The sequence below is a fragment of the Ranitomeya imitator genome, chromosome 6 (genome assembly GCF_032444005.1).
Source record: "Ranitomeya imitator isolate aRanImi1 chromosome 6, aRanImi1.pri, whole genome shotgun sequence".
In the NCBI taxonomy this organism is placed as follows: domain Eukaryota; kingdom Metazoa; phylum Chordata; class Amphibia; order Anura; family Dendrobatidae; genus Ranitomeya; species Ranitomeya imitator.
The window spans coordinates 284,440,088-284,455,795 of NC_091287.1; the positions used below are offsets into that span (position 1 = coordinate 284,440,088).

Here is a 15,708-nt window from a genome sequence, read left to right on the forward strand (position 1 = left end):
GGGAGAAATAAAGATCATTTTCTCCTGGGTGCCGCATTTTCAGTATAGTGGCTGGGCACCTGTATACCATTGTTAACTCGCAGATTAACCCCATATCTGCAGGTTAATAGCCCACAAGAGCAGGGGCCTGATCGTTGGTCGCTGTCACACAACGATTTCCTTAACGATATCGTTGCTACGTCACAAAAAGCAACAATATCGTTAACGATATCGTTATGTGTGAAGGTACCTTTAGGGACCGTCCCGATTGGGTACACTATGTCACGGTGGGATGGCTTTTACACTTTTTTAGGAAAATAGTGTTAACCAATTACCCTATGTTATTTACATTTACTATTTATTCACTACAAGGTACTTGCTCATTTTGCTTTTATCTTTTGCAGGTTAAGAGCATGATCAGATCTGACAGTTAGGGAGTCAAACAAAAATAAAGAAAATAAATTTAGGAAATGTAATTTGAAGTTCCTAAAACACCTTTAATTACCAAATCATATTCATTTGGTCTAAGGAGGTAATCATAGAATTAAAAAGGCTACTGTCTTGTTATACTGACAGAAACCTGTAAGCATGCGCCTCTGTAGTCACCTGGTGATTACCTTTACCAAAAGCCATTTAATTAGAAGAAAAAACAGTGTGATTAGATAATTATAGGTATTTAGGAATCTATTTAGAATAGTATTTCTTTTTTCTATTCCGGTAGAATCCCTTTAAAAAATATCACAAGTTTTAATGACTTACGTAACCTCACAAATTAAACACAATAAAAGGAAGAAAAACATCCAAAATGAAAAAAAAATGTTAAAAAATCCCAGTGATTGTTTGAAGTATATTAAAAGCCAACACGTTCTGTACAGAAGGAATAGTTACGATGCATGTAATAACGCGGCACTCACTTGTACAGGGGAATGTCTGGCTCCTTCCCTTCCGTCCTGAGTGTCAGACAACATTGCTGAAGCTGCGACTTTGGATCATTCCAGTCTTGATTTAAAATGAACTCCTGTAGAGCAAGAGCAGGCAGGAACCAGTCAGCGCTAAATAGTGCCTGATAGACAATACTACAGACAGTAGGAATCACTTGGTCAAATGTATCGGGAAGCAATAATCTTTTGTTATTTAGTCCCGCAGAAGACAAGGTGGCATCAATCACCAGCGGCATGCCACAACTCCCTCCCAAACAAGTTTTGATTAATTTGCTTTGTCAAACTGTTCCCGGCTACCAATGATTGACTCTTCCATGTGTCTACTACGCCAGAGCCTAACTCACTCTGTGATGCCCCCTGAGCCGGCTATCTTTCCTGAAAACTGATTTCCTGGTTACTTATTGACACCCCGGGGGTATTTAACGAATGTTATCTTTTTGCCTTGCCAATCCATCCCCGGCACTAATGCGTAAATCAACTTGCACGGTTATGTCCATCGCCTGATCCGCTACTGACGTTTAACCCTTCTGCAGCTGTCAGACACGACCATTACATTTTTTTTTCTTTTTTTTAGATGGTCAAAAGTAAATATCATTTACCTTCAGTCTTGGGAAGAAGCAGACATTCATAAATGTGTGAACGTATTCCAAGTCCTTGTCGATATAAAGTGCAGCAATAAACGCTACAGGTAAAACACATAAGGTTAATGCGGGACACACTTTCCCAGAAGGCTATAAAAACAATAACATCACAGATATAAAAAAAAGTAACATCAGACACATTCTACCGCGGTGGAATTAAGTAGTTGGGTCACTGAGTGGTTAGAGATGCTCAAGCTTTAAACGAGAATGGCGAAAGCTGGTGAATAGGAAAAATGGAACCACTTATACGTTTCTGACAAAGAAATGGATTGCAATATTAAATATTTATGTAAGCGTCACCAATGTACCACTAGTCCAAAAAATGCCTAACTGCTCATTACACAGCACGGTCTAATTCTTCTTATACCATTTGCTTCCACTTCACATGGCGACAGGAGAACACTCTGCTACATGAGTGTACGCAGCTCCGCAGCTAATAGTTACAAGAAAGAATGGAAGGTTTTTGCTTTCTACTTCAAATTTTCCAAAACAACCCTCGAGAGACGCCAACATATGGTCCTCAATATATGGCCAGCTGTGTGTCCCCCCTGTAAGTCAACACGCAGCCCGCCTAACACACAACAGCAGACCTTGAGATCATTCTGCGCCCATCTACAAGATTACATTAGCTTTTAATAAATCTGCTCCACATGGCCGCAGTCTCCCACTAACCCTAAATACATTGCAGCTCAAACTAATCTATCACATAATTAGCTGCACAGGGCCAAGGAAATAGACGCATAAAACAACATTAAAGATGCATTACTAGGATTGTCCTGAACCCATTTGATGGAATGTACTGGACTTGATCAAATATTAATAAAATATGTGGCCTAATGTTCACCAGCGCTGTGCTCCTGAATGCGGGAAGCACGGCGGCCCAATTTCTAGAAAGCATGTGGGCTGCATGGAAGCTTTTCTATTAGATTTGGAACAAGGACAGGGCACCACAAGCATTGGGGAAAGGGAAGGAAGCAGAATCCGTCCTGTCCTCCAGCTGTTATCTGTATGATCTAACCAAATCAACGCAATCTGGTAGGAAGGAGGAGAAGTCGTTACAAAGCCGGCTCGGAAAACAATTCATGGCATCAAATAAATTATGCTGGTTCCTCTGATGTGCGCTGCTGTAAATGTAACAAATGCAGACAAGAGAGCGCTTTTCTAGTCTTCTAGCACAGGTCTACAGCATTTTACTATTATTTCTACAGCATTTTTATTATTACTACCGACACAATTTAAAGTAACAGTTTAAAAGACTAAAAACAAGAATACAATTCTATTACCATTCACTTCTACTATTTATAACAAAAATAAATTACGGTAATTCACCAGGTTTGATATTGGTTTAAACAAAACAAAACGTATGGACCGCAAAAATATATATACCCTATATATATATATATATATATAACAAAAAAAATGAAAACAAGTAAAAAGGGGTCTAGAAAAAAAAGACAATAGATCACAATATGTACAGGCGACAATTCCTCATAGCTTCCCCTACTCTCAGAGGAGGTTGGCACCCTTCGCTTCTACGATATGACGCCCCCACTAGGCTGCACCTTTCCCTTAAGACCCCAATGCACCCTAACATAACGTGTAGTACAGGTACTGTCCCATATACCCCCATGGTCATGTGTAGCACTGATATCACCACTTACACTAGTCATATGTGGGTCACTAACATAACCTCACCTTTCCTTCCTAACAGGATTTGGTATATATGGTATAATTACCAATAATCGCTTGTTATGACTGAAACAGAGGTGAAAACTTTATATTAGAGAAGATCAGGTCTGCCAGAGGTTTATACAAAGAAAAAATCAGCACTTTACGATGCGGAGTATATGATCCCAAATCTCTGATTCATAACTTCAGCTTGTGATCACCACAGCAGAAGGGGAAGGATGCATAAAAGGGATTGCCAAAAACGTAAAATAACACAATGTTTCCTTCAGGAAAAAAAATTATCTCTGGATAGAGGTTTCAGGGTAAGTAATGGTGTACTCATTATTTCTGGATAGAGGTTTCAGGGTAAGTAATGGTGTACTCATCTGCAATGGTGCAGGTCAGACATATCGAAGGTCATGGCGTTTCCCCCCAGGAGCACTGGGGTTCATCAGGGGATCACTGGCTAGATCCTGTGGCCACATGTGATGGTGTGTGCTGCGTGATGTCCTTACTGCCGGTACTTTAAGGCCACAAGTAGCCATATTTCCAAGGACAACATCTGCAAGGAGTTGGCATGTTCTCCCCGTGTTTGCGTGGTTTCCTCCCACACTCCAAAGACATCATACTGATAGGGAATCTAGATTGTGAGCCCCAATGGGGACAGTGATGATGTGTGTAGTAAACTGCTGTGGAATATGTTAGCGCTATATAAAAATAAAGATTACGGTATTATTATATTTTCTATAAAGATTGAGATGTGGAAGGCAGAATGCGTTCCACTGAGAACTCGCGCACCGCCAGTGACATCGCTATATGAATGAAGACTGGCGTTTTGCAGGCAGTCTTGATGACCGATGCGCTGAACTAACAGGTGCATATTTCAGCTTCTGTGCTCCACCATACCATCCAGCCAAGGAAGGAGTATATATATTTCATCCTTTTCCCCACTTTTTTGACATGCACTATGATTCATTTGGTGGCCATGCTTGGTAACGCCTTTTCAGGCAAAGCTCATATCACTTATGAAAAAGTTGGAACTGCCCAGGACTGGAATAAATACTCCAAAAGTCACAATATTTTTACGCAATTATGAGAAAACTGGCGAACACTGCTTAATGATTTAGGGCCAAAATGTTGTGTGTTTTGTTATTTCTGCACTAGAACGGTGGTGTTTTTTTTAGTACTTTTACAACAACACTGTAATATGACTGTAACCAAAGACCCCCATACACATTAGATAAATAGATAAGAGTCAGCTGACAGGCTAATGTGTAAGGGGCCCCCGACATGACGCTGACAGATGATGTCGGGGGAGAGAAGGATTGTTGAGTTGTAGTACAGAAAGCCTTTTGTATGGCGCGGAGATGAGCTGCTTCCAGAAGAATCGTTCCTGTGTATGGGGGAATTGTCAGCCAACAGCTGTCTAATGCGGACTCTTGGTACTTTTGATCACAAAACAATTCAGCATATCTCATCTTTCTCACCTTGTGCACACGGCGAGAAGCAAAGAAGGATTATGGTGTGACGTACAGAAATAAATTATTTATTAGGTTGTGAGACAAGTATGTAATATTATTCTCATGTTTAAGAGCCAATCCCAATATGTAGTAAGTGTAATACTAATATTAGCAAATACTTCCAATTAGAAATGTAGTATAGTTCTTCTGATTAGCCAGCATTGATGTTTACCCCATGTGCAGGCCACTGCAGTAGCTTAGATATCCATGGTTAGGACCACTTACTACTAATTGTCATTATATGAGCGGTCGTAACCATGGATACTTAAGCTACTGCAATGCCCTGCACATGGGGTAAGAGACGTAGCTCATCAGAAGAACTATCCTGCATTTCTAATTGGAGGTATTTACTAACATTATTATTACACTGACTACATATAAGGGGGATTTCCCAAGATGAACGCATGCCTGATGGCTATTACCACCACCGATATTCATAAAGTGGTTCAGAGCTCCACTGTTCCAATGTTAACCACAGGGAGGAAGCGTTTGATTGGACCGATGGGTAAGCATGCGTCCTACTGCTCCATTCAAAGTCTATAGGAGTGACAAGGGAAGAGAGTATGGAGTGCGACTGGATCAGCTGAGCGCACGCTGGAACATGGCACAACCGAGACTCCACCAAACCAAGGTCACAGAAGATGGAGCAATGGGGTCTCAGGACCCTGTGTGTGATTAGCACCCAGACAGAATTTCATAGCATATGAATAAAAGCCCTGAGTGCAGACAACAGCCCCATCCTCGGCTCCATTACCCTCCGGATATTCCCTGTCATGTTCCGTATTTCGGAGCGTTCTCCTAGTTACCTACATTCAAGCAGGTCCGCCAAGGTTTTGGTCCTGAGAGCCACGGGTCTCTTGGTTTTATCATTTGCGATGGCAAACTCTTGCATCCCCAGCTCCTCTGCCACCTTGGCCTGTGTCCTGTTGTTCACCAGCGAGCTACGCAGCAGCTGCAAGACACACAGAGACGGGGATAATGAGGGGACATAAAAACACGGCAACGCAATCCAAAAGCCTGACATAGTAAAAAATGAGACCACTTAAGATGGGCTTTTAGTGTTCCTTAGAGTAGGTATGTGTCTTCATAACTCAAGCATATTCCTTAGCCCCAGCCAAAACTAAACAAAGGAACTAACAAGCCCATCATGGGATTTTAGCGTATTAGCATTTCCCCTAATTTATGGACACTTTCTGGCCTAATTTCTGCATTGCTGACTGACTCAGAATTTTGCTGAAAACTTCTTCACCAGCATAGATCTCTCATTATTGTTAAAGCCATTCCTTTATTAAATCTGTTCTTCTCAAACTGTCACTCTGAAGGTTCTCAGACAGATTAGGGCACCCAATGTTTCATGAAAGATAAACGCTCGTTGTGAATAATAAGAACGTTCTTTTACAGATCTTGGCAGTGTCAGTCATGTTTGACAGGATTCGGTAATTACAGTTGAGGATAATACTGCTTCTAGACCTCCGACGTGCCTCACTCGTTCATCACATGTACTTTATCTATGTGCATCACGGCACATACAATTCTGGACATAGCACAGCTTTGAGTGGAACAAAATACATCAAAGATTGACATTTAGTTCTGAAAATGGACTGAGCTTCACATTCGGAACGGAGACGTTCTACAAAGTGGCACCATGACATCACTGGAAGCAGAAGATTGTTGGTTGATGTTCGAGTATACAACAGCAACAGGCTTATTCTGGGGAATGACCGTCTTAAATCCTAAGTGACTACCAAAAGGTATTGTTACTGGCCTGAGATATAACAGAATAGCATACCCTGACGGGTAAAAATGCAGCAGCTGCCAGCTGTACATTATAGCGGAGACCCTGCTGTATCACCTGCGACCATGGCCATTTAGTCCCTTAGATGCAGCTATCAATAGTGACTATGGCATTTAGATGGCTAACAATGTGGGGGCTCCTTAACGACCGCTGGACGGTAAATAAAGTCTTGCAGTGCTCGAGACCCTCAGAGTCCAGCAAGCGCTGGGATTCCGGCGCGGAGTGATAGCTCTGACTGGTGACATCGTTGGGACCTGATTGGCTGTGTTACTTTCTAGAGGCCGCAATCAATAGCAATTGTGGCATTTAGAAGTTTGTGAGAGGGAGTGGGCTTCTTCTCTCCCCCCTATGGCATGATTATGGAACGCCAAGGGGTGTCATGGCAGCCAGAGGTCAAATGATGTCGCCTATGGTGACCTGTCAGACTCAGCCAGCAGCAGGGTCTAACAGGCGTTCTGACAGGATAAAACGGACAGTTCTCAGGCATTGCAATACATGTGTATTGTAACCGTCAAAAGTAATGAAGGCTTTTCATTTTGTTTTCCTCCAGCTCTGGAGGCATGGTGGGCTCCCTTCGCTTGTGTGGGCGCTATTCCTGACATTGTCCTCTGGTTTTCAGAATCCTTTTTTAATCTTCAATAAAGTCCATATCAGGCTATTTCATGGTCTTACTGCCCCACACCTTGAGGAGCCGCAGGTTACATTGTGATCAGGCTCTGCTAACCTTCTACGTGTGTGATATGGTGCTCATTTTATGCAAAAAAAAGCCCTATCTAAATTGTGTAAGTATAAAGTATGGAAGTTAAATGCCACCTTTCAGTAAGTGCAGGTCTAGGAGGGAATTCATGTCACATATAGTTTCTGTGGGACTTCAGCGGCAGAACTCGGGGTACGATTCCTGTAAGTCATAGTCAGAAACTAGGCAACAGACAATACTCGATTGTAAGGTGCTAAATTGTGCAAAAAAATCGAAAACAGCCCTAGTGCAACCATTATTGTACAGACCAATTCTTCAGTACAGGTATGTGTCTGTCGGACATCTATACCATATGTACATAAAGGGTATGGGTACATATGGGTAATAAAAAGTATAGAACTATGTTCCTGGCAGACTTGTGTGAACATTTTTAGGATTCAGCATTTGGTCAGTAGTTACATAGGTTCAGAAAAGACTCAGGTCCATCAAGTTCAGCCTTTCTCCGCCAATTGTACATTTTGTCCCGAAGTTATCTATAATTCACAATGTTATGCTTATTGAGGAAATCATCCTGCCCTTTTTTAAAAGCTGTTAGTGTTTGCCATTACTACCTCTTGTGGTCGACATTCTACATTCTGACTGCTTGAACTGTAGAGAACCCTTTCCTGGTTTTGGCTTACAAATACTGTGAAATACTGACCAAATACTGAACGTAGCCTTATTATCATGTAATGCTAAAATGTTAAGAAAAAATTCAGAATAACTTCCAGACAGCCCAGTTCTCATTGTGACGGCCGTAAGGCAGGCATAGTTCAGCTAATATGGTTCTCAATGCTAACGGGCACTGTGTAAACGGCCTAAGCTATCACATCGCATTGTCAAATATTTTTTTTTCCATCTATCTATCTGAAATCCTCAGAAAAGACCATCCAATATTAATATCATGTAGCAATATATAGTTCCGTCTCATTTCCCGCCCATACATAAATTCACGGCACATCACAAGGCCACAGGCTGTCACTATTGCGGGCTAATCCCAATACGCAGTCCTTGTGGATGACAAGGTCAGCCTCCTGTGCAACAGCAATATAATCCTGCAGGAAGCATATGTTCTAGCGGAAGGAGAGAAATCTGAATGTCTCACACGCTCCGAGCAAAGCGGCTCACTAACAAACAAGAGCATTTGGCCGACAGAAGGAATCACAAGCTGTACTGGGGCATTCTCCATTAAATCGCCTTTTGTGCAGCAAGCGCTTAGATGGAGCAGGAAAGGACGAGGGCTTGGTGTCATGGCATTTCACAGCAGCGTTTCGTCTGCCTTAGTGCTATTGTGTACACTGGAGTCACATTTATTAATTCTTCAGATTGGAATTCACGATTATCCCAATGTGACAATGCCTTACTGTGCCCATTATGTCCATCAAAATGACCTTCAGGAAGTGGAATTTCAACTACAGAAAGGTAACATATGTAAAATCATTCCGAAAAACTCAAGTGGTGTTGGTAAGACTATAGAAGCATTGTGAGAGACAAAACTCATTTCCCATTGCCGAAATAGAGGATTGTTAACCCCTTAATACTGGGGGAATTTTGATATAAAGTATTTTTTCTGCAATTTCTCCACCCATGCTGGTTAGACAGTCATATCTTTAGTTGTCCACTTCTTTAACCCTGACGACTTCTCCTCTTGACATGCCTGCTTTAGACAATAGGAAGAAACTGGAGGAAGTCCACACAAACACGGGGAGAACGTACCAGCTCCTTGCAGAGGTTATCCCAGGACACAGTGCTGCAAGGCCGCAGTGCTAACCACTGAGCCACCGTGCTGCCCAAAAGTATGTTGAGTTACTAATAAAAAAAGAAACCTAAACATAGGAAACACATCTATTATATGCAACATATCTTGCACTAGAAATGCTTATTCCTTGCAATACATAACACCACACTAGTCATGCGTGCAGAATGGAACGCTGGGAAGACGAGTCGGAAGACTTGTTTATTGAATATGAAAATCTACAAGAAAGTTATGCGTGTGCCAGGGACACCGATGTGTTTTGTCTTAGAAAAAAAGAAGTGTGAATATAGAAAATAATAAAAATGATGATGTTTCGTAACGGCCCGCACTGAAAATGTCTTTTTCTGATGGCCACATCCAATAATCTCTGGCTGTGTGACAAGATGGAGTGTTTAAGGAAAGCGCCTATAATTAGGCAAACCGCCACGTCTACACCCGGAGTGGCAGTAAATTAGAGTTAAAAATAACAACAATTTGCTTCAAAACAAGTTTGTCATTGGTGTTTGGAAGAGCAGGACCGCGGACGCTTTCTATTCTGCTCTCCAACATAATAACCGAGGTGCAGAGAGATTTGTTTGTGTTGCATGTGCTATTACCGCTCGCCATGCCTCATTAACAGCGCACAACTTCCTTATGATTGCATTAAGTCAGTGCCCTACGAATGAAAGATTCCATTTCAGCTGCCATCTTGGCAGGATTTCTAAATCGACCAAAGTCCATCTTCCGAGTCGGCATTCTGAGCTGATTACATATGTTAAGGGCCAGAATTTTACTAATACAAAAAGTATTTCTAATCTCTATGCATTACATAAAAAATACTAACGCAAGGTTTATGATACACGTTCACACATATTTCCCTACATAAAAACTGCTGACAAACTGTTTGGGAATGGGAAATTTACACTGCCGTTCATATGGCCATGGAATTTTCAATTGCAGATTTAAAAAGTACTTTGAGAATCTGTTACCAAGGTTTTTAATCTATTCTGAGAGCAGCATAATGTAAGAGCAGAGACTCGGATTCCAACGATGTGTCACTTACTGGCCTGCGTACTGTAGTTTTTATAAAATTAGTGTTTTATCAGTAGGAGATTATTAATAGAGGACTGGTAGACTTGCTGTCATGTAGTCCAACCACACCCCCACCACTGATTGGCAGCTTTCTGACTATGCACAGTGTACACAGATGTAAGCTAATCAGTGGAGTGGGCGGGCTTATACAGACCTCAGCATTCAGAGAACTGCTAGATCTGTAGCAGACTGCATAACACAGTAAAGTAAATTACACATTGCTGGAATCAGAGTCTCTGTCCTGACATCATGGGGTAGAAAAAAACATGGTGACAGATTCTCTTTAAATAAACATCATGTCACTTATAAAATGCCTTAAAGGGAACCTGTCACCCCCAAAATCGAAGGTGAGCTAAGCTCACCATCATCAGGGGCTTATCTACAGCATTCTGTAATGCAGGGCAGAGCAAAGTACTACAGTGAGCAGGCGCCGGACCTCTCTGACCTTTCCCGGCACCTGCGCACTGCCGTACTTTGCTCTGCCCTCAACAGGGCAGACAAAGTACGCCTGCGCCGGAGCGTGAATACAAGAAGAGGACGTCATCGTAAGATGGGAGCCCCGGACGGCGACGTCCATCAGACCGGGACCGCTCCTGGGTGAGTATAATTTAACCTCTTTTTCTCATCTTTCAGGATACATCGGGGGCTTATCTACAGCATTACAGAATGCTGTAATAAGCCCCTGATGCCAGTGGGCTTACCTCACCTTCGATTTTGGGGGTGACAGGTTCCCTTTAAAGAGAAAAAGCATGTCTAATATGTAATAAAAATAAATAATCTGCTATATAAAGCTGAATGTGTGTATGTGTGTGTGTGTATGTGTGTGTGTGTGTGTGTATGTGTGTGTGTGTGTATGTCCGGGATTGGCATCTGCACCGTCGCAGCTACAGCCACAAAATTTTGCACAGTCACACGTCTGGACCCCGAGAGCGTCATAGGCTATGTTGTGAGGCGAAATTTTAACCCTGCGCGTTCCAATTCACCAAACAATTTTGCCCCTATCTACATAATGGGGAAAAAAGTGAAAGGAAAAGTGTTGGAAGCGTCGCAGCTACAGCAACAAAATTTTGCACAGTCACACGACTGGACCCTGAGAGCGTCATAGGCTATGTTGTGCGGTGAAATTTTAACCCCGCACTTTCCAATTCACCAAACAATTTTGCCCCTATCTACATAATGGAGAAAAAAGTGAAAGGAAAAGTGTTGGAGGCATCGCAGCTACAGCCACAAAATTTTCCACAGTCACACGTCTGGACCCTGAGAGCGTCATAGGCTATGTTGTTAGGTGAAATTTTAACTCCGCGCTTTCCAATTCACCAAACTATTTTTCCCCTATCTACATAATGGGGAAAAGTGAAAGGAAAAGTGTTGGAGGCAAATTGACAGCTGCCAGATGTGAACAAGGGGGACTTAAAGAGTGAGAGCAATGGCGCCAAAGAGTATATACCGTACAGTTGCTAAGGTGGGACCCCAACATGGGATACTCGCCACACACGGGGATATGAACACACACACAAAATGCGCCACACACTACCACGTGCTTGAACACATATACCACCCTCAGCACACATTTCACCACACATACACCAACCTCGCCACATAAAAGTCGAAACACAAAAGTCGCTGCTCAAAACTCACCACGCGCAAAACTCGCCACATGCAAAAAATAGGCTCACGCAAAACTCGCCACAAGTGCAAAACTCACCTCATGGAAAACTCGCCACACGCAAAACTTGCACATGCAGAAAAATTGCCACATGCACAAAATTTGCAACACATGCAAAAGTTGCCTCACACAAAACTTGCACATACTCAAAAGGCACCAGACATAAAACTCACCACGCGCAAAACTCGCCATGCGCAAAACTTGCTGCACACAACTTGCTACACTAACCTGTTACATGCAACTCGACACACAAAAAGTTGCTACACACATGTTGCCACACAAAACTCATCTCACAAAAGTCGCTACATACATGTCGCCACACACAACTCAACACACACAACTTGACAAACGAAACTTGCCCTAAAACACACACAAGTCTGGTATTAGCCTTCAAAAATAAAAATCGGATTAATAAGCAGACAAACTACAAGAGCAACAAATGTACCATATAGGAAATACGGCAGCTGTCAGTCACATGACCTGTCGATTATGTGTATGTGTGAGCTAATATATACTGCCATGGGGAGGGCTTCCTGTTGGCTGGGGATTTATCAGGCTGCCAATTTATCTTACAAATACTGAGGTAAAAATACTGAGCAAATAACGTGTTAACGAGGTCTAATACAGGAGATCACACAGGTATATACTATATACAGGGGAGATGACACACAGGTATATACTATATAAAGGAGGAGATGACATACAGGTACATACTATATACAGGAGGAGATGACATACAGGTATATACTATATACAGGAGGAGATGACATACAGGTATATGCTATATACAGGAGGAGATGACACACAGGTATATACTATATACAGGAGCAGATTACCTACAGGTATATACTATATACAGGAGGAGATGACATACAGGTATATGCTATATATAGAAGATGACATACAGGTATATACTATATACAGGAGGAGATGACACACAGATATATACTATATACAGGGGAGATGACACAGGTATATACTATATACAGGAGGAGATGACATACAGGTATATACTATATATAGAAGATGACATACAGGTATATACTATATATAGGAGGAGATGACATACAGGTATATACTATATATAGGAGGAGATGACATACAGGTATATACTATATATAGGAGGAGATGACATACAGGTATATACTATATACAGGGGAGATGACACACAGCATGTATATACTATATACAGGGGAGATGACATACAGGTATATACTATATACAGGAGATGACATACAGGTGTATACTATATATAAGGGAGATGACAAACATGTATATGCTGAGGTGAAAATGAGAGGTGTGAGGTGAAAATGAAAAGGTGTGAGTGCAAAATGAGAGGAGTGAGGGAAAATAGTGTAGTGATCGGAAAATGACAGATGTGAGGTCGAACTGACAAGTGTTAGGCGGGAATGAGAGGAGTGAGGGAGAAAATGAGAGATGTGAGGGGGAAAATTAAAGATGTGATTGGGAAAATGAGAGGCGTGATGGGAAAATAAGAGAAGTGACGTGCTATAACTAACCACAGATATTTACTATGCCCAGGCAACGCCGGGCTCTTCAGCTAGTTTTATTTATATAGTGCCAACATATTCCTCAGCATTCTACAATCGAGTATTGTCTGTTGCCTAGTTTCTGACTATGGGTGACAGAAATCGTACCCCGAGTTCTGCCGCTGAAGTCCCACAGAAACCATGTGTGACATGAATTCCCTCCTAGACCTGCACTTACTGAAAGGTGGCATTTAACTTCCATACTTTATACTTACACAATTTAGATAGGGCTTTTTTTTGCATAAAATGAGCATACGTAGAAGGTTAGCAGAGCCTGATCACAATGTAACCTGCGGCTCCTCAAGGTGCGGGGCAGAAAAACCATGAAATAGCCTGATATTATAATCAGGACTTTATTGAAGATTAAAAAAGGATTCAGAAAACCTGAGGACAATGTCAGGAATAGCGCCCACACAAGTGAAGGGAGCCCACCATGCCTCCAGATCTGGAGGAAAACAAAATGAAAAGCCTTCATTACTTTTGATGGTTACAATCAGTAACTTTAATTAAGTTACCAGCATGCAAACAGGCCACTACCCCGGTATGAATCCGCTACACAAAGAGCCGTAATGCTCCTATTTGTGAAACTAGCACCGGTGCCACCACGAGCATACAAAGCTGATCACTGATTACATTATTGATTCGTCAAACTCAAGAAACAAAGACCGCATGAGACTTCACGCTCATAAATCACTGTTATGCCATTGCAACATTTTTCTTAAAGCCCCACAAATCTCCTGCAAGGAGCCAGGGTGACGGACTAACAAGTTATTCATCAATGGCAGAATAATTCACTAAATGCCCGGCTCCGCCTGTGATGCCTGCCTTCTCGGAGCGTTGATTTATGGGCTTCTCACCGTTAAGTGGCCCTCGTGATGACCAGGGAAATGTATGAATAAATATTCGGAGGCGACCAGCTGCATTATAGAGTCACCCAGGAATTCCATCCTCTGGTTGTGGCCTCTGGAGAGAAAAGAAACAAGCCTTGATATCTGGAGATCGATAATCACTCGGTGAGGAGCAGATTGAATAAAGACTCATACACATTTTAGTACATTCATTGAATGGTTCCTACAACATAAACTTGAGCATGTCGATATTAGTAGTGCTGGGTCCAGGCCGCGGGGCCTAAAATTAGCCAGAAAGAGCTATATAAGACCCGTCTCTCTGCATGAAATTATCACATTACATAAAAAAGCCGGCACTGGCTGAGCATCGCTATTGTGGAAAATTAGGTCAGGAACAGTTTTTATTATTAAAAGCCTCAGGTGACAAGTGGATGATGACCAGAGTTGGCTGGCACCACAGCTCCTACATCATGTCGTTCTGCAAATTCCCTAAACTATTCCATACTTAAGCTATCAATTTGCTTGTATATCCATGGCTAGTAAATGGGGTCAGATTTGTGAACAGCAGACAGAGAACGGGGGTCTTTAGGGCGACTGTACACAAAGCCATGACATGAAGAATTTCAACATGCCAATCTTTTGTTCCTCCTCAAGACAAGCTGTATCCCCTGATCTTACATTTCTTTAATAGACGTGCACAGTCTGCCATGCTGGACATGCATGTTTATACGGAAGTCAGGGGAAGCCGCTCAGTGTTTTTAGGAAAGTATCTCAGACTAGACAATGAACACTACTGAAAATGGAAACCTGGCTGCATGATCGGGGCTACATCTTGGTAGGTAATGTATTAAAGTTGGAGCACTAGTAGAGAGGCTTGACTCTATGTAATCCGAAAGATCACCCTTTATCTGTTCTTGGATTTTTTTTTTATTTGGTAGGTTTAGGGTAAGTTTACACTGGGCATTTTTTAACGCTAATTTTCAGCTGCTTTTTACAGTACCAACAAAGCCTATGAGATTTCAGAAATCTCATGAACACTGTTTTTATTGTCATCAGGATTTTGTGCTTTGCAGCGTTTTTTTGACATAGAGCATGTCACTTCTATCACCCATTAACTTGAATGGATGGTGAAAAAACACTTCAAATACGCAGGTTGACTTTTTTTGCAGCATACTTGCTGCAGAGAAGTCAAAGAAAGCAGGATGTGACCTCACAGTCAGCTCCGATTGTAACAGCGGGTCCCTCGACTGCCATGTAATCAGGCTGGAGTCAACAACCAGTAGGGGAGAGCCCTCCCCCATGAATGGGTGGATCCCAGGACACAGAACAATAGACCAGTGTGTTGGCTGATTCAATTGTGTGATGACTTGCAAAGGGCTGGGATCTTAGGCTGGGGCGAGATCCCTGTGACCGTGTGTATTGTTGGAAGCTGCCACGTGGGACTGTGCTGTGCCCCTCATCTGCTGGATCTATTAAATTCACTCAAGGACTATTGCTATTTCCCTGGCGTCGGATTGCTGGGTGGCACCCCGGATCT

At 42.2% G+C, this 15,708-nt stretch overlaps 1 protein-coding gene across 1 annotated transcript in view; it reads right to left on the minus strand.

Annotated features, from left to right (window-relative positions):
• Positions 1–15,708, minus strand: part of DROSHA (drosha ribonuclease III) — a 300,535-nt gene that overhangs the window by 9,540 nt on the left and 275,287 nt on the right. The window contains exons 26-29 of the mRNA XM_069730615.1: positions 14,181–14,286; positions 5,560–5,701; positions 1,520–1,602; positions 894–997 (exon numbers count right to left, since the gene is read on the minus strand). Coding sequence (XP_069586716.1) covers positions 894–997; positions 1,520–1,602; positions 5,560–5,701; positions 14,181–14,286 — 435 coding nt within the window. The remainder of the gene's footprint in view (positions 1–893; positions 998–1,519; positions 1,603–5,559; positions 5,702–14,180; positions 14,287–15,708) is intronic.